Here is a 19,883-nt window from a genome sequence, read left to right on the forward strand (position 1 = left end):
GTTAAAAGAACAGGAGACTGAAGAATCACAGTCTCTTTGTGCAAAACCTGGAAGATGAGATAAGCCTGCTATGCCAGCAACTTCAACATCTTGCTGTGCACATAAAGAATTATCTTTTACTTCCAGTCTGAAGCCTTGAAACGTCCTATGCATTGAGGACTTATTCCTTATAAGCACTGCAGGTGAGACATCAGTGTGACTGTAACAATCAAGGACAAGCTGATAAAAAGCAGATGTAGCTTGAATTACTTACTGAAGTTACTCCAGACCTATAAAGCTATAAACCATTATGATGATAAGCATAACTAGAAATAGTCTTTTTCATCTGAAAGCAAGGGGAAATCAGACAACAGAATGTAACAATTCATACATAAGACAGGTCAACGGTACCCTTTTTCCTGGGACAAAATGACACAGGATATATTTGAATATGAACATGGATTCATTTCAAGAAAGCTCTGTTAACTAGAATCAAATAACTGATCAAAAATATTTAGCTAAAAACCTTGGAGAATACAAGACCTCCATAACCTTATGCACAAATGCAGGACTTGCACCAATTCTGCATTGTTTGAACCAATGCATGTGTACACAAAACCAAGATGGTTAACCAAAAAGGCTTTAGAAAACTGCACAAGTTCTTACACTATTTGTAAATTAGTTGTTGGTAACAATATTTAGACTAAAGTATTTGAAAGTATTTTCTAAGTATTCTGATGAGTAAGCTTTATCAACATACTGAAACATATTTGACAGCATTTCTGTGCTGAGAAAATCTTAAAAATGCATCTGTCAGCATGTGCACAATTCAAAAACCACATCTTTTGTTAAAACCTTACTGTTTTAAAATAAAATGATGTTCAAATAGTTTGAAATTAAACTTGATTTTGAACACTTACAGGTAAATGAGTAAAAACTTGAAACGTGCTTCTTAAAAAGTTAATTAGGTCCATTAAGTATCCACTGGCTCGTCCATCTGATTCAGACATTGTCCAATCATAATCAGCAATCTGAATAAATTCATCTATTTTTTGGTTAAGTTTTGTATATATTTCTCCTTCTGCAGCATGCCTTGCATCCTGAAAAAAAAAATTGTGTGCAATGCTTGTCAGTATTCTAAAATATTACTGAATTCAGATAAGATTATATCCATCAACAAAACTGAAATCATTTGTTTTTTCTTAGATTAAAAAATATTTTATTTAAATTGGTATTTTAATGTGTCTTACATCTGAGGCTGTGGTTTTTTAAATACTCCCATAATGCATACTATGAGTGTTTATAACATGATATGCCTACAGAATAATCAAAGTTTTCAGAAAAATTAAGTTAATTTTAATTTGGAAACAAAGCAATTTGTTTACTTTCTTCACAACAACCACCTTCAATTCAGCCTTACAAATGTATCAACCTTGACACAAAGTTTATTTTTCTTTTACAAAGAAAATAATAAAAGAACCTAATAATATTGTCTTTTATGGACAGAGGTAAAGAAATCATATTATTTTTATATAATTAATGTCTTAAAGCTGCACATCTGAAGAACACTCATAATTTTTCATCCTCCTTTAAATATCCTGATCATCATACACCACGATGCAGAGCACTCCCCTCCTTCCTCCTACTTTTGTTCTCCCACACCCTGGATTCTACTTTTTGGAACAGCAAGGTCCCGCATTTACTGTGAACTGAGTTTACAACGCTGTCTCTCTGTCTCCTTTGTACAGGGGACATCCTCAGTGATGCAACAGGATCCATGGGCAGATGCTTGTGTGTGTGGCTGGAAAGTTGTGCTTTTGCCAGTCTGCAGTTTAGAGATATTGGGTATCTTTCTAATTTGGGCTCAACATAAAATTTTCTTCCCTGATATTGAGAAATAATTCAAATAAGACATTTGATTTAAACCAAAGCGATCAGTTGCTTAAGGATTTCAGAGGGTAAAAACAGCCTGGATATACTGAAGCAACAAAAAAGCAGATGAAACTCCCATCACTACTTTCCTCTGAAAGAAAGCAATCCAAAACACTTGGCATTTGACAAAAGCGTAAATAAGAAAAGCAAAAAGAAAAAATAAAAATATTCACATTTATCTGAGCTTAAAGGCGTCCTTACATTGAGTGTGCCAAATTTAGTCTTCAATGAGGCCCAAGGCTGAGAGGCACTTCAGGAGTAAGCAAGAAAGTATGTGGCCCTGCCATAAATATGCATCAAAGTATGATTCCCTAAAAATAGCATTTTTACTGCCAAACCAACTTGAGAAAGCCTCCACTGAACAGCTCTCCAAATCCAACATGCAAGAATCTGGCAACCTTTCATGACGTCAAAGGGGTATGCGGATAGCCACAATTTTGTAGATGGCCATGACTAAGGAAGTTTCAATTAAAGTCTAGTCTATATTTAAAGTTTCTAATTAACAATGAAACCTCAGTTGCAACAATGCATAATGATGGGACTTGCAAATATATCCACCTAGGTTTAGCAAAATTGCTTCAATTTTTTTTTTGTTTGTGTTAGGATTTTTTTTTTTTAAACACTAAGTCATTCATGGAGTGGTTGTATCACCTTTAACAGCTAAAATAATTTAGTGGCAGTGGCAGCACTAGTCCTTCTAGTTTTGTCTTGCATTAAAAAATTACAGCGTAGATGTACTTAAAAGCTCATCTAATGGAATGTAAACGTGATCAATGCTGTTAATAAAAGGAGATTTTTGACCACTCTGAAAGAATGGAGGTGACACAATTTGCCACCAGGAGATGAATTTAATAACAGTAGAACATACCAAACTCTGTGAGGGCCCAGTTGGGGAACTGTGAGCAGTTTTTCATTACAATGGAGAGGGGAAAAAAAGAGGGATTAACAAGAAAAGAATTTTCGACTATAATTTGAGAACGTTGTGCTAACAAGTTCTCCAGGCAAGTAGACAGGAGAGAAGCCACACACACAAAAAACCCGTTATGTTTGTCAGAGTTTAGCCCATATTTTTCCAAAGTGCATACACGCTAAACTCACTAAGCACAGACAAACTATTGTGTGAATCCCTCCAACAAAACTTAGCTGGCAGGAGTGTTAAACATAACTTACAGCATAAGCAATCTACAAAAAAAGTAATGCAACTTGAAAATGCACGTATTAAATGAAACTCAAGGATAAAGAACATCTCACCTCTTAACAAAATCAAAGACTATGGCTGTATTAAGTGTTTTTGAATGCGTGTTTGAATGGTAAAAAGATAATAAACTGCCCTTACATGAAAATAGCTATAGATACACAAATTGCAAGACACACATGCACTATTGGTACACAACAAGCAAACTAGGCAGCCTAGACCAAAATTAGTAAAACTGCTGCTAGCGCAGTGGTAACCAAGTTCAGTTGCTAGGCCACAACCTTTCTGTCTTGCCTCATGCACTAAATCCTTAGCAAAACAAGCAACAGCTAATGGGAGAATTGTTAGCAATCAACTGGAAATAAGTGTCTTGCAATGATGATATCTTATTCCACCTCACCCACCTTTTAACATCTATGCCAGAGGGTATATTACAGTAGGGTAGGCTACATATTGCACCAAGAGAGAAAATGAATTGCAGAAAACAGAACTCTCTCAATAGGATTAATCCTCTTTATCCCATAAATACAAGAAATCACTCTCCTTTGTTTCAGTGTGCATGGAAAAAAACACCAAACACCTAAACTTCAAGTTGCAGCTGCTGTAGAATCCTTGATGACTTTTATTTTTGTTTTACTTTTTAAATTCTAAAAATATCACAGAATACTTTTAGTTGAAGCACTAGTTGTTAATACTTCTTTTATACTAATACTTACACCCTTTGAAAATACATCACAAAACATTTCTACCGTAGAATAAAAACAAATAGATACAAACATTTTAGATTAAGCTAGCTGTTTTGCTTGATTCCATTCAGAAAAAAGGGAGATGTTACACAAACTGGAGCTTAATCTATTAAAAGCTTCTGGTGAAGTTAAGCTTAGATTGTCATTTCACAACTTACTAAAAAATGCATTTGAAAGACAATACTGAGGCTTCTCACATCCTGACATATTCCAGGTCATACTAATAACATAAAAACCCACTGTTTATCTGCTCAGTGTTACAACTTTACAAGCTTTAGAGTTCAGAATAATTTGAGAGACAAAAAAGAGAAGACATGCAGCTTTGCTCTCACCCTTTTTGTTTTAAAATGCTTCATCATTTACATAACTTTTCAGACAAAGTCATATAATGGATGAGATATACGATACCTTAAATGTAGAAAGCCCATAAAGTCTTGCAGTGTGAACAGTCAATTGTGAAATATTTGTAATGTTAGATATAAAATCCTCAAGGTATTTACAGGCTTGCTCCAAGTGTGTTGTGTTTATGATGATTTGAACAAGCTATAAGGGACAAAAAATTCTTGTAAAAACCTTTTTATATCACTCATTGTCATTTGATTTTGTAAATGGTTACTTCTTCCAGGAACAATGGTACTAGAAATTCATTTCAGTATTTCAGGTTACCACCTATTTCCTGTTAATTTTCAAGTTTGCTTTCAAAAATAAAGATTGCAGACACCTACCCAGAGAAATAAATCCAACGGATAGTTTAGAATTAAAAAAAGGAAAATATATTGCTAAAATAAAATCACTAATTTGTGCCATTTGAATTTTTTTAATTTACTGCTATTAAAAAAGCCACAACATTGTCTACAGAATGATGCATTCAAGTATATATTATATCCTACTCCACTCTATTTTTTATAGGAAGAAAGAGAAACTCAACACTAGTGCTACTAACTGCTAGACAGAACACACAAATCATACTCTGCATATAAACAAAAATGTAAGAGTCTTTGGCTTATTTCTTGCAACTCTCTGTTCATCACACAAAACACAAAACTCTTTCATTGTCACGTCTCTCTCATGAGGCCTCTCTGGGCCCAACTAGACCCAACACTGTATTGCTCTTATTTATGTAACAGATATTGATGCTTTTTTATACTTCTCTTAATTTTTCATTTTAAAGTAAACATTACTTGATTTTCTCATACTGTGGTGTCAATATCTGTGTATCTACATTTAGAAAAATAGTTTTAGCATGGATTGTTTTAAAACCCATCGTTTTGAATATGTTTTAAAACTTACCTCTGTTAAACCTATATGAGGTTTTTTAATTAGGTTCTGTAAACAACTACTTAGAGTTCTTGTAAGCAGCAAATTTGTAGATTTTCTGAGCATATCATCTATTTCTGTTGAACTGAAAAAAAAGTTTATTTTTATAATTATGCTGTACATGACAATACTTTGACAGTGATATTTAATAACTTTAATTTCTTCCCTGCAAAGGGAACCTTTGACGCTAAGAATTCTCTATGTACATTTAAATTCCAGTTGCTCCAAGCTTTCTGTGATCTAGCAGATAGAACACCTTTTTCACTTACCAAATTATCCATTAACTGAAGTTCAACACTGAAGCAAAATCTGTTATTTTTAAATTTCAGACATGTTTATTGACACTGCAGTTTGTAAAGGGTAATTTGTGGGTTTTAATGAGTTACTAAGGAGGTCAACATGTGCTCATTAGTACGTGTAAATTATAAACAGTATCAATTAAGAATGTGTGAAAGGGAGTAATTTACATCTTTAACAGTGCAGAAGTGGGTGACAAGGACCACAAATGCCTTCCAGATTTCAGATCTCTGAATTTTATTTTATGGAATTAATACTAAGCTTTTGAAGGCCAGAAGAGGAAAGAAAATGGGTGAAGTGTGATGTTTTCCATCAGAAGACCGTGGGAGAGGAGAGGGAGTGAACATGCAGACAGCTCATTTTCTTGCAGAAGAAATCATTGCTAAGGAAACTCAAAGCACTGAGTAGGGAAAGACTAGGAAGTAATCAGGGATGCTAAACAATTACTTCTGAAATGGTCCAGTATCAAAGTATACTTTTCAATCTTTACATGCCTTGTTAAATAAGTTCTCTAGATTATTCAAACCAGTCAATACTGTTTAAAAAACCCCAGCAGTGTTTTAAACTGCTTACCACACCAAGCTACACTCACCGATGCACATATTGTATAGTGTATATATATATCCACATACATATAAATATATGCTACAGCACTGGGAATCATAGATTAAACATATATAAAGAATTACATATGTAAATTATGAAACAAGCATAGCAAGCAAGTACACAAGAAAGTTTATTTTCATTTTAGTATATATTTTTAGGTGACCTGAAAGTTACAAGCTACTTTACAGCCACATTCTGATAGTTCGAGCTTACCTGCGGTGAAGTGACTCTGAAAACTTAAGGCTTGCATAAATAAATTCCTTCACCTGCATATAAATTTGAGGCACTGACTGAGACATTGGAAGCTTCTTTGGAAAGGATTGCTGTGAAAATAAGAGATAATACTGTCTTACACTTGAAACTGATTCCAACAGAGCTTGGTACTAAACACAACAATTAGAAAGCCACTTAACATTATCAATGTTTTAATCTATCTTAACCTTTTCTGGTTTTCATCAAATACAAAGCTGCATGTGTTGAGCTGACTTCCATGTCTGTTTAAATAGCTTATAAGCAAAATAGAATTTTATCACTTCTTTAAATTACAATAAAGTTTGGAGATTTTATGTAATTCACGATGCCCCTGCAGAATGCAATTTACAAACATACATTAAAAAACAGTTCTCAAACTGCTTTTAATCTGAATGAACAAGATAGAAGTAATTGGGATAAGAGGTTCAAAAACACAAACTTTTTTTTCCCAAAGAAAGCAGTGCCAAAAAAAAAGTTTGAGAAGTTCAACTCTTCTGGGATTCCCAAAGTATCTAGAGAATGCTCAGACTATTTTTTTAATGGTTCACAAAACCAAAGCAGTTTGAATTATTTTCAGGAATTTGGATTAACATGTGGGAAATAGTAGTAAGTTTGTAATAATAAGATGCTTCTTACACTTTGATTTTAAAGCTGATACTGTATTTGGGAGAACAAAAGTGAATAAATTCAATTTAATCTACACAGACCAAATAGGTATTTCTGCATTGAACACATAATTTTTGACGTTTACAAAAAAAACTTTTTCTCTTTATGACTAATGCATGAGAAAAATAATCAACAACTGGTATCATGCATGAATAATTCATTTTCTCTTTAAAAAAAAAAAGCATCCATCAACAACAGCCAAATCTTTGTAGTAACCATACATATATGTATAGCAGATAAAACTATTCAGTACAAAATGAAAACTTTTGCCATTTATTAGCAAAATATGCCATGCTAAATAGTATCCAGGGTATGGTATACTTCCAACACTATAAGGGATTTCCATTCTGTTCAACTTATTTTAGTATTATAAAGGCTAAGTAAATTAATTTGATGGCAGAAAGCATCCAGAAAGCACTCTGGAATCTCATTCAAAAATCAGCATAAAAACTTTAATTTTTCATCTTCATTGCAACACTGTATTAATGACATGCAGCTGTTACATTTGCCTGGCAAATCCCTGCTGAACCATAGAATTAAAATAGCTTTTCACTTTGGCAGGTATCTGTAGTGGTGGATTGTGTATAGAACAGCTTCCCCCTAGAGCAGTTACTCCCACTGTCATGAGGTTCTTAGACTTAGTGCCCCTCTACAGACTCCATCATGAGCCTCTTACTTCTTCATGGTATTTCTGAAACCATACTTGAATAGCAGAACAGGTTAATCACCTTTCTGCGAAAAGAGTCTGTAGTGAAAGAATGGCTGAGGCTACAAAAGGACATCCTACTGCTGTGCTAGTATAGCAGAATTATTCACAGTCCCTTCATGTTTATTTTGCCCCACATATGCAAACACAAATATTAAAATTTAAAAGTGAAATACAAAAGTCATCGTCTCTAACCAATCTCTATTTTACATGTATTTTTGCAATATAACAGCATATACTGAGTAATTAAACCCAGTGAGTTGCAACAAAAATTAACTGAAGACAGATTGCATTATAATTACATAAAGACTTTTTCAATTAAACTCTATTATTAATTTGTTTACAAAACAATGGGTTTCATTATTCACTCCAACATCTGAACAAATGAGTCAACCTTTCATTTTCATATTTACTTATGACTAGATAATTACACACAAAGAAGGTGATTTAGCCTCTTAATCGACCTAGCTTTTCAAATTTTAATTGTTTTTTGATTATAAAAATCATTACTGTCCCTAGTGTCTTCAACTGGATTTCCACAAACTTTAATAACATAAAAGATTCCCTTACCTTATCAAGTTCTGCATCTTGAAAAGGAAATTTGCTTATAACAATTCTGTATTCCTCTTCATTTGCTACAGGGATAGGGCTGTAGTTGTCTGCTTCAAAAATATCCCTGGTGAATAAGTGAAGTGAAAAAAAATTTACACATGTAACTTACAGTATTTTCTGGTGTTAACATGTGTAAATAAATATAAATTTTACTACCACACTTAGGTGTGCACTTTCAAAAAGTTTTAAGAATTTTACACATCCCAAGTATTTTTAATTACTTTGGAAATACTTCATATATATTAACTTTTTACAGTGTGTTGAATCACAGAGCAAGAACCCAGAAGTGTTTTAATATGTACATAATACAGCAAAGGAACCTCAGAGCAACTAATCCACTCCAGAGTAAACCATAATATACCTACTGATTATGGACACCTACACTTTTCCAGAGAGCTGGACAACCTTAAGTGGTCAATTTAATATTAAGTTTTTCTGTAATGAAACATTTTATGGCAAACGATTTCTGCACATTGAGACATCACACCCCATCTGTAAATAGGCTTTGGAGTACAGTCTCAGGCTGACATATTCCTGGGTTTAAATTTTATTCAATTAAATGATCCCAAGGAATTGGTGGAAACCAACCTTCATTAAAAAAACCATGAAGACATACTGGCAATGTCAGTAGTTTGTCATGAGATATGTGTATCAACTAACAGTAAACATTAAGACAACCTAAATTAGGAACCTAAAGCCCTATTGCAATAACCTAGAATTATTAGGTTCCTAAAGAAGAGAAACAGATGTCTCTTTCCTACATGTTTCTCTGATAATGTTCCTTTGGACACCTTCCTTCTTTCCATTAACTATAGAAGCAGTACTTGATGTCTCCTCTTCTAATTGTAGTTACATGTGATGAGTATCTTAGTCCTAACCAACCTGAAATTCATACACAACACTTGAGTTAACAAATTCTTTCAGAATTACATCATAAAAACTTGAACTCAGACAAAAACAATAGATGCAATATAAAAGGCACAACTATTTTGATGTACTGTACCTGAACAACACAGACCACTTTTTAAGAAGTGTTTCATTGTATTGGTCTCTTATCTCAAATAAAAGATCAAAGAGTCGGTTCACAGGAAAACCATAGCCCTAAAGGATAAAAATGAAAAGGGGATAGTTCAAGAACCAATACACTCAATTCCTATCACAACACTTCAGAAATCTGAGGTGAGATTTATTATTCAATCTTGTCACCTCTATAACACAGATCATAGTACTTTCAGCCCACCACTACATGTTGATTTATTAAATTTTTACCAAAGTATTTATCCTATGCACTCAGAAATTTACCCCATTTGTCCTTGTTTGTTAAAAATTGCAAGAATACTTCCCAATGATGTTCACTTGGTCTTTCAGCTAAAGAGTTAAGGATAACTGGAATGCTATTCTTTTTTAAGATGAGAAGTGAAGCATTTTTAAAAAACAAGAGCATACACAGATTACAAAACTAATTTGGCACAGATATGAATAACTAAGGCTTGCTGGATAGCCCAGAACACATATGTTCAGTTCATAATAATGAAAATGAAGACCCAAGGCAAGAAATACATTTTTAAAATATTACTGTGTAATTTTGGGTTTGATTTGTATATATGATTCATGAAAACACAAACATCGCACTCATCTAAAGTTAAAATCTGACTACAAGAATTTCAGTTAAATTAATAATACAGAATGTACCTGCAAAGTATCAGCAAATACTACAATGAGATTCTTCAGTTCCAGAACAAGGTCAGGATCACTGCAATATGACTGAAAGTGAGAAATTCTGGTTTTGTTAAAAGGATTTAAAATATGGAACATATATTTTCAAAGAATACTATCACAGGTTAAACTCTCCAGCCCTAGTGAAAAACAACTTAAACTCAATTGTCTTTACTTAGTCCAGCTACACAAAAGTATTTGTTAAATTTTTATACAACTATCAATGGTGTAGAAGTTCAGAAAAAGTAAACTAAAATATGAGATTCAATAAATACCAGCATGGTGTACTGAGACTGAAAATCAGCAAATTACATTTATTTTAGTGGAACATAAGCACACTTGGCTAAATCAGTATCAGAGAGGTTCCACAGGACATTCTTTTGACCACCAAGCCTGGGTCTAACTAATGCTGTACCACCTCAGACAGTTTTTCCCAGCTGTATGGGTAAAACTTAATAAAATATTTTCTAAACAAGTTCAAATTTAAATTGGATGATAAAAAGGTCAAGACATTAAGTTATTTACTAGATGACTGAAATTTGGTTTTCAGAGGTGTAGAGTCATACAACTCAGCTTCACTATTTGCAATACCAGATAAAGTAAAAAAAAAAATTGATATTAAAATAATTTAGAGCTTCACAAGAATACAGTATTGATTGAAGACCATATACACCTGTTTCACCTTTCTTGAAGTTTTGGTTTTAGCGTATTTTATTAAAAGTAAGGGTTTGGTTTATTTATCTAAACATTAGTCTACAGTAGGATGATGTTAGAGAGATTCTGAAAGAACTGGGTTTGATGTGAGTTATGCAGATTGGGAAGAAATAGTGACCAAGTAGACAACAAGACTTGGAAAAGTTCTTTAGAGATTACATTACCTTCAACCCTTAAATTATCATATTCTTATATAGGTGTATATATCTACACGGAGACAATTAACTAGCAAAGTATTTAGCTTTAAAGAATTCTGGATGGATATTTCTTAATTAATCACAATCCTCTCAAAAGAAGTAAAAACGTATGAGAACATCTCATGTACCACTGATAATAAAGGTCCTATGCTAACTATGGTTGCAATCTCAACTTTTTCCCCATTTTTGCTGAGTATATATGCAATAGAAAATATTCCTTGAATTAAAGATCAATTTTAGTAAAAATAAAAATTAACACTGCATAAAGGAAATGCTGCTAGCAAACATTAAAAAGGGAAAGATAAAATTCTTCTATTTTTTCTGATAGTAAAAGTTACACCAATAGTAAACTCTGGAGCAATTTATTATCAGTCAGTCTGAGTGAACAATGTGTATTCCATTGGTTTTTCATAGAGGAATAAGAAATAGCATGCAGCATCACTGCAGCTAAGGGAGGAATATAACTTTAGGAGACACACTTGAACACACCGAAATACCCGAGTGATACAGAATTTTTCTAATACCTTTATTTCAACATAAACATAACACTGCTATAGCATTGAAGAGAGAGCTCCAAGGGTTTTGCTGGTGGAGTTTATTTTGGAAACACAGCATTTGGAATGATAATTAGGAACTATTTCCTGGTGGTGCTTTCAGCACTGAACTATTCAATCTGATCTAATGAAGAGGTCAGTTGAGACTAATGAGGAAGGATTGCAATAATAACAGCAGATTAACTCTGCATATTCTAAACTGCTGGACTAAGAGAAGGTTTGGAAGACCCTGTGAGTTGTAAATCAGTGGAGGATTATGCAAATAGCCCATGGCTGTGGATCACAGCCTGATACTGTTGGGCAAAACAAAAGCTTGGCAGGCTCCCTCCCAAATCTGAGCAATTTTTAATCACGAGAAAAAGAAAACATGAGAGAGGTGTAATTTTTCACTTTGTTGCTATCCCAGCTTTAAATACACAGAGCTCTGAAGTAAAAGGATTTAAACTGCAATACTGGTAAGACTTCTCACTTACTGAATGTGTTCTAAGAACAGCAATGATCTTGGAAAGGGCCATGTTCCAGAGTTCATCAGTGTATGTTCTAGTTACCAATCCTTGCGTTACATGTAAAATGTGGTCTTCTACTACAAAAAAACTAAAACAAAATAATACTTAAATTATTAAGTTGTTTCTAATATTAGAGCAAATACTACCCTTCACACCCAAGTATAGCCAAAACCTTCCCCATGGGAGCAGTGACACTTCAGTAGGTTTGCTGTTGTGCTTCACCCAGAATGAAGTAAAAATGTGAAAAGTTTGTTTCATGCCATCTGGAGCCCAGGATGCTGGAGGGTCCTTGTAGGGCACTGTGCTGGTAGGATCTGGATGCTCTTTCCTGCTCAGATCCAGCAATAACCACCCACACGATTTGTGCAGAAACTGAATCTTGCAGAAGAAAGTTTTTGGACAATGGGAGATAGGTTGAATTAAGAATCAACACAGTAAAACTGAAATAAGTTTTCATTAAGAAAACTTACCCTACAATTTGACTGAAGTATCTTCTGTAGCCTTCTACTGTTTCATGCTTTCAGCGAAAAAGAAAACAAGTTTAGGAACAAAAATACCACTAAGCATTAGCTTCAACTCAAATCAAGGCAAAACCAAAAGTACTGATTACCATGCTTGACTGTGGTTGCAAAACTAATCTTGCTTGTTTCCTCCTTTGTTTTCTGTAGTAATTTTCAAATATTTCTCCGTCACCCTAAAAAAAGATGTAAGTAGTCAAAAAAAGAATATTGTCTCCGTATGAAAAAGGCTCTTCTTAATTTAAGGGTAGAATTCTCTTAAACTAAGCACATATTTTGCATTTATTCCACATGTAAACCTCCAACTGACACCCGCAAAGTTTTGCGTGAAATACGCAGAAATTACCACTTTCTGTAGAGAAGCTTGCAGCCTGTACTGTAAACAAAAATTTTGCTCGTGTGCGTACATTTTGTCAAGTAATATTATTCATTTTAAACAGTATGTCCATTTTTAAACTACAACTTTCAGAGTGTATTAATATTCATAGACAAGGCATATTGCCTATTACTGTATAATTGAAACTCACTGTCTCCTAAAACATTTGTCTAGGTTAATCAAGAAAGTAACTGCATTATAAAGTTGTTACAAAAAAGCTTCTGTGAATATATGACACATCTGAACACTTCCTGCATTACCTTTGCCTCAGGAAAGACACACATGAGATTTATTGAGTATTTGCTTATTCTCTTCAGATTTATAATGAGTCTGGATTTGGATTTTTTTCCTATCATGATCCTCAAAGACACAATACCTTCTGTGCCTAAAGGTTATATTACGAGGAATTCAAGTGACATCCTACTCATCTCATTAAAATGACCATTCAGTAGAAACCATCTGTCCATTTGAAATCAGTGCTGCATTGACTCATCTATCTGCTAAACCACATGTAACTTGTATGCAAGAATAATAAAGCATCTTAGCATTTTTAAGGTTTGTTTTCACTTTATGAGCCCATGATTAGGCCAGTGCTATTTAGAATTCCATTACTTGGTCTTCCAAAAAATCTCCAAATCAAATTATTACAGACATTTTATACTACTAAGACAGCACTACTTACCTAATTCCTTTATAAGATATAAATTTAGTTCATAATGAGTATTTAGTTCACAATGAATATTTAGTTCATAACGAATATTTAGTCATATTTAGAAATACTGCTAACCTAAGAAAGCCTAAAAGTAAAAGAGACTTTGCTTAAAAACAAAAAAAAATCCCCTTGAAACCAAGTTACAGAAGAACTATACACAGTATGCTCCAATTCATACAAACACATACTGATCAGATATCAACCATTCACCTCCAGCCCAAATATTCAGTGCAGTTTTCAGATTGTTGACTTCTACGCCCAGCATCAAATCTCTACCCAGTCCTGACAGTGAAATAACATTTTAAACAGTATTTCAATATGCAAACTTTCATGTAACACTGCTGCAAGGATTCCATAAAAAGATGATAACCCAGCCTGAATGCTTGAAGCCAGGTCCAGCTGAGACTGTAGGATTAGCAATACTTACATCTACATCATCAACGTGTCACTAATACTTATATTCTATAAGTAACCTGACTTCAAAAGTAACTGAGACATAAGAAAAATCAGAAAACAACAAATAATTTGATACCGTGTTTCCCAAAAAAAGTGTTCATCCTTTTAAGATTGTGCACTGAATCTCTTTCACAGAAGCTAAAATGGGCTACTGTGTCTCTGCCATTGAATCCAGCCTAATCTGCCTGGGCACACCCTGTCAGAATCTCCAGGTTTTGCTTCCTATTTTTCACTACTACTCTGACTTCCACAAGATTCAGTCTGAATATTCCTATGTTTTGTAATATTCATCCAAATATTTGGGTAACATGGAATACTTGTGGGAACTGCAGAAGTGCTAATACCAGTATTAAGGCAAACATGCATATTTTACATATATACTTAAAAACACCTAGGTAGTTAATGCCTTGTGGAGTGTCCTTTATTATGCATACAAAAGAACAGGTGGGCTCATGCCCTGAGTATCCACAGTCTACCCATCTCAGCTGGTTCATCCAGAACTACTAGCACTAGAAGCAACACACTTGCCTGTTTGGGAACTATTAAGAGTATGAACAATGTGAAAATGAGCATGCAATTTCAAAAATTTAAATCTCTTCTTGAGGTCACCTTAATACATACCAAAACTGAGTAGATGTGCAAACACCTGTAGACTGGAGAAAAGTCTACAAGATCTTGGGCAGTTAAAACCTAAAGAAGTAAAGGAAAAAGAAGAGTAGATAAAATATAATAAACATATAATCTGCAAAATGGGATATATTACCAACAGAACTTGTCTACATAATAAGGACTCAAAAATGGATGGCTTCTATCCAAAAACAATAAAACAACTGCTCCAATCTCTCCTCCCTTTGTATTACAGTAATATATTTTATTTGTGTTACAATACCACACTCCTTTCTCTGTGTTTTGAGCATCAGATTTAAAGGTCTAAATACTCACTGTTTTATTCAATTTAGGAATACCGAGTATTTGACAGATGAAAGAGTTCTAACCCAAGTTGAGGTCCTCAACACCAAAGTGCTGGATTTAGCAACACCAGAATATTCCAGCGGGCCATGTAACAGTGGACAGGTAATGGATGATGTAAGTTGCAACTGAATTCCAGAGTAACTTCAGGTCCTGTCTGAATGAATGTCCTCAAACATAATGCTAAAGCTAGCATTAATACAACTAAAATATTAGCATTAATTTTTCACCCTAAAATGCTGATCTGGACTGGTACCCCTTGGAGGTGTTCTGTATGTTTTACTAATTAACGTTAACCATCTAAAGACCATGTACTGTGAGCTTTGTTCAATAAACCTACAAAGTTCACTTTAAATAAGTTGAACTGATTTAGTACAAAGTTACCTCTTCTTCATGTTCATCCTCATCTTCAAATGTTCGCTTCAATGTGATTTCATTCTTGGATTCCAAAATTCTGTTTCTACCTAAATGCATATTCCGACCATAGTTTACATTATTCTGCTTCTGAAGAGCAGTACTAAAGGTTTTCTGCTGCTGTGCCTGTTTTAAGAGTAGAACCAATTAAGAGGCATGTAATTCAAATTTCATCACTGATGAGTATATGCTATGACATGAAAAACAGGTGGTACAATTGAATATGCATCAGTATAACTGCAAGATGTGTGCACCCTCAGTCTACACCAGTGATTTTGCCTTTCATCAATTTGGGATGATAAATGAATCCAATAGTGAATCCTGCATAATTTTTCCCTAATTACCAGAATACAATTTTAAAGGCAGAAAAAAATAAAAAAAAAATCCGTAATTTTCCTGACCATAAATCGCAAACAGAGAATCAATATTTAAATGAAGTACAGGTATCTGAGTTCCCAGCTATTTTTTTGCTGTCTTCAGTTACGTCTAAGTGAGTAGTCAGCTGCAGAAGTCAAGGGCACTATATTGTCCTTACTACTGAGGGCAGCACACCACAACTTTGCAATTAAGTTTTATTTATAATAATCGATGCTGCATTTTACAAGAACCTTAGATGACAAAATGGCAACCCAACCTGAATTCTGTCAACAAGAAGTCAAAAGAAAACTTCATTTGCTCTCTGAATAAATTCTAAAAGCATTAACTGCTTTAAACCTTGCCCAGTACCTGTGCTCTGAAGTGGCAGATTATTTTGTGATGGAGCAGGCAAGGCCCCCAGCTGTCTCAGTGTCCTCCTGGCTCTTACCTCTGTCTTCTGTACGAGTAGCACTTTAGAGAGAACTAGGCAGTTATCTCAACACTTCTTTTGTCTAATTCATCCTGGTCAGCTGGCCAGATAGGCTGCTCTTTGTTTTGGTGCAGTAGCTGCTGAGAAACAGACTATTCAGGAGTTGACTACTCCTAGTATTTCGTAATTTCTTGAAACCTGAGATACACAGCATCTCTCCTTCCTTTCTCAGGGAGGAAACTACTTCTTGTCTAGGACACTGATAAAAACTACACAACATGTTAGCATTTCACAGCTCTCCTTCTTTACTCAGAGGTCTGTGGGATGACTGTAATCTTTGAATAAACCTTCTGGGATAATTTGAGACTAATGAAACAAATTTTCAGTAAACAACAGGACCAAAGTCATCCTGTTAGGCTGGCTTACCTGCTTCATGGCAGTTTCCCCAATTCTGTCAGAATGTTTTCGAATACTCTCTAAGAAATCCTTCAGATCTGACATGGATATTTCTTTTATTTCTTCACGCAGTTTTGGAAGATTTTCTATCATTATCTGGCAGAAGCGGTATTGGCTAACTCTAGGAAGATATAGATTTTCTAGCTGCTCCATTGTTTTCAAAGCAGAATAGTATCTACAAAGATATTAAAATAAAATTATGTATCTTCTCATAAAAACTTAATAATTTATTTATCAAATATAGACATCAATATCACACATGCAACCAATACACATCTAATTAGTTTGCTCTGTTTTTAGAAAAATTAACAATCAAAAGGTCATCCATATAAAGTTTGAAAAAAAAAAACCCTGTGAAGTGCCAGAGTAGCTCAGCCAAGTCAAAATTTTAAGTAGGCTCCTAGAGTATTAACTGTTCTGATCAACAGTCCCAGGACCACATGGTGCACTGTGCAGAATGGAGACACTAAAGTCATAACCATTATCTTCCCTTCTATATTGAACTGATTAGGCTTTTTACAAGTTGGAGTTTTTTTCTGAAACACAAACTGCCAATCACCCAACACTGCAGTATACGCACCAAACAGTGAAAAAAATCTTGAAAAAGCATGCCTGCAGGTATCTGCCTTCTTCAGGTATATGTGAACACAGACACACATCTACGCCCACCTTCTTTCCACCATCCTTAGTCAGAAAAGACATGTATACACCTATCCTGAACAATGTTTTTTTCCAGCAGTATATCATATTTTGCTGTAAACCACAAACCTATTAACTCTTCTGATAAAATACAGTCTATCCCACCCAGAAAACAACTACATTGAATCAACAAAGTACTATAATCAACAAACCTGTGATCTCAACCACATTTTAAAGAGAGGTATAGGAACCAGGTTAAACATGAGCAGGACAGCAGTCAATTGTAGATGTGACAATAATTTTCCTTTATGTAGTACTCTTACCAGCTACTCAGCCCTGGAGGCATTTGGGAAAATGAATTTAGTTTGTCTGATTGTTAGAACAGAGTAAGGTAAACCGAAACCTTCTGGCTTGGTCTTAAATGGGAAAAGCAAAAACACTCAGATCAGATGGAGTTAATTTGCTGCTAGTTCCAACCCTTTCTTTCCACAAATATGGAGTAATATCCTTAACCCATTTTCAGCTTTTCTTCCATAATCTTAGTTCCTTTTTCCTCCTGAAAGTCCCAAATAATCTGTTTTGGAAAATTACGAAATTATTTTGAAGGAAAAAGCTGAATATGAGGAAAATCCCTTCAAATGAGAAAACCTGGAAAATTGTCCTTAATGGTTCTTTAGTTTCCAGACATTACTTTGTAAATATAGTGAGTAAACACTTTCAAAAAATGTAATTCAAGTTTCTGGCTTCCTTCAGTACACAAGCAATAACAAATTACTAACAACTACAGTCATGACTTCTTGTTCAATTCTGAAATTAAGACAGTGTTTTGAATCTTCTTAATCAAGACATTTCTAAGTTAACAACTCAGCATAGCTGGAGGATGGGAAAAATCTTCTCTTTTATTCCAGAACAGAGCTGCTTTCAGAAGACTGCAAATAAAGAGGTTTCAAGTGTAAATTAGGAGCTTTTGTTTATTATACACTTGGTTTATATAAAATATACATAAGGTGACGGGAATGTTGCACATAAGAAAAGGTCTGGGGGGTTTATGTGTGTGGGTTTTGTTTTTCTAAACAGAAAATGGCCAAGAGTGCGCCACATGGTGAGACTTCTGGGGAATAAAACCATAATAGCATCAAAATGGTATAAAAGGTTTTTATTTAAATTATACAGATCAGCTTATCAGAACACTGTTAGTTCATCTGGAAGGTTTTTGACTGCTGGCTCTAAGATCAGAATTAACATAATCCATTTTAAATCCATTCTAGAGTCCCTTACTAATTATACATATATGGAGCTCAGGACCTTGCCCTTTTAACATCTGTTCTGATAAAGCACTGAAGTCTTATTAATTTGAAGGTCATCTGCAGGTCAGGATTTAAACTAAAAGTTTTGCATATCATTAGTTAGAATGATGTATTTACGTATTCAGATTTTAAAACTTTCCATAGATTTAACTCAATGCTGAAGATTTTGACAATATTATTCGTTCCCATCATATATCATCAATCACGTAAGGTGAAGATTGCCCATGTGACTACAAATGAGTTAAAGAAGTATCTTCAAAGTTATTTTTTCATATACATACAGTATTCTTCTGTCTATTCTTCTGAGCTAATCTTGTGAGAATATGCTCCTCAATGCAAAATTCGTAATTTTTTGAAACTAAAGACACAAGTTTGAAACACCAACATGGGTCATATGATATAACTGTGCAGAAATGATCCATTTCAACACCAGAACAAGAAAATTGCATGATGGATTTTACCAACATACCCAAACTATAAAAATGGAACCTTCTAATACTATCAAGAACCAGGACAGAAGAAACCAAAATACAACACAAAAGTAAACAAAAAACCCCCTCACAACAAACAGCCAACCCCCCCCCCCCCCTTCAAAGATTAATATTAGTGTTTTGCATCATCTTATTCTTTGCCAAATGCCCCGGGCACAGAAGAGTCAGGTCTGTAGAGAATATGAAACATCAACACACAAAAAACCCAAAACTAAAAGAAAATGACCATTAATTTAGTGTACATGAAGTATGCATTTATGCTTTAAATGTCAAAGAGAGCTTTTAAGATTTTCATCAGCAGAGTGTTGTTTGGAGTCAGTAAAGAGAAATACCATAACTTACTAAAAAAAGCCGCACCAAGTTAAACTACAGCAGTAAAGAAATTACACAGATCAGGAGCAAGATGAACACAAAGACTGAATTTTACTGAGAATAAGTTATTTGCACACAAGCTTATTAAGTAAAAAAACATGTAGTTATAGCCCAAAATTTCCTGCTGAAAAAAAAGAGAGACAGAATCCTCATTTTATTTTAATTAAGGAAATAAACTTAGTTTACAAAGAAAAAATAGTAGTATTCCCCAACTTTAGTGCTTCCCTTAAAGGAAATACTGTATGTTCCTGCTTTCTACATTTCCACTGAATAAATACATAAAACTTTGCTACCAAACACATTAAAGGGAGTTCCTTGGAATTTTTCAATAATGCTCCAGAAAAGTCATATTCAGAGAGATCCTGAAGGTGACATGTTGAAATTGCAACTG

At 34.1% G+C, this 19,883-nt stretch overlaps 1 protein-coding gene across 6 annotated transcripts in view; it reads right to left on the reverse strand.

The window, feature by feature from the left end:
- Positions 1–19,883, reverse strand: part of EXOC6 (exocyst complex component 6) — an 87,041-nt gene that overhangs the window by 39,460 nt on the left and 27,698 nt on the right. For 5 of the 6 annotated variants that reach the window (XM_042019000.1, XM_042019002.1, XM_042019003.1 and 2 more), the window contains exons 6-18: positions 16,654–16,858; positions 15,411–15,566; positions 14,679–14,747; positions 12,606–12,689; positions 12,466–12,512; positions 11,963–12,083; positions 10,001–10,072; positions 9,312–9,409; positions 8,267–8,372; positions 6,286–6,395; positions 5,143–5,254; positions 4,261–4,395; positions 900–1,079 (exon numbers count right to left, since the gene is read on the reverse strand). In XM_042019000.1, coding sequence (XP_041874934.1) covers positions 900–1,079; positions 4,261–4,395; positions 5,143–5,254; positions 6,286–6,395; positions 8,267–8,372; positions 9,312–9,409; positions 10,001–10,072; positions 11,963–12,083; positions 12,466–12,512; positions 12,606–12,689; positions 14,679–14,747; positions 15,411–15,566; positions 16,654–16,858 — 1,495 coding nt within the window. The remainder of the gene's footprint in view (positions 1–899; positions 1,080–4,260; positions 4,396–5,142; positions 5,255–6,285; positions 6,396–8,266; positions 8,373–9,311; positions 9,410–10,000; positions 10,073–11,962; positions 12,084–12,465; positions 12,513–12,605; positions 12,690–14,678; positions 14,748–15,410; positions 15,567–16,653; positions 16,859–19,883) is intronic. The other variant, XM_042019001.1, reaches the window with a different exon arrangement.

The sequence above is a fragment of the Corvus kubaryi genome, unplaced genomic scaffold, assembly GCF_017639235.1.
Source record: "Corvus kubaryi isolate FWS band 111438036 unplaced genomic scaffold, C.kubaryi_AGA036_p1.0 138, whole genome shotgun sequence".
Classification (NCBI taxonomy): Eukaryota; Metazoa; Chordata; class Aves; order Passeriformes; family Corvidae; genus Corvus; species Corvus kubaryi.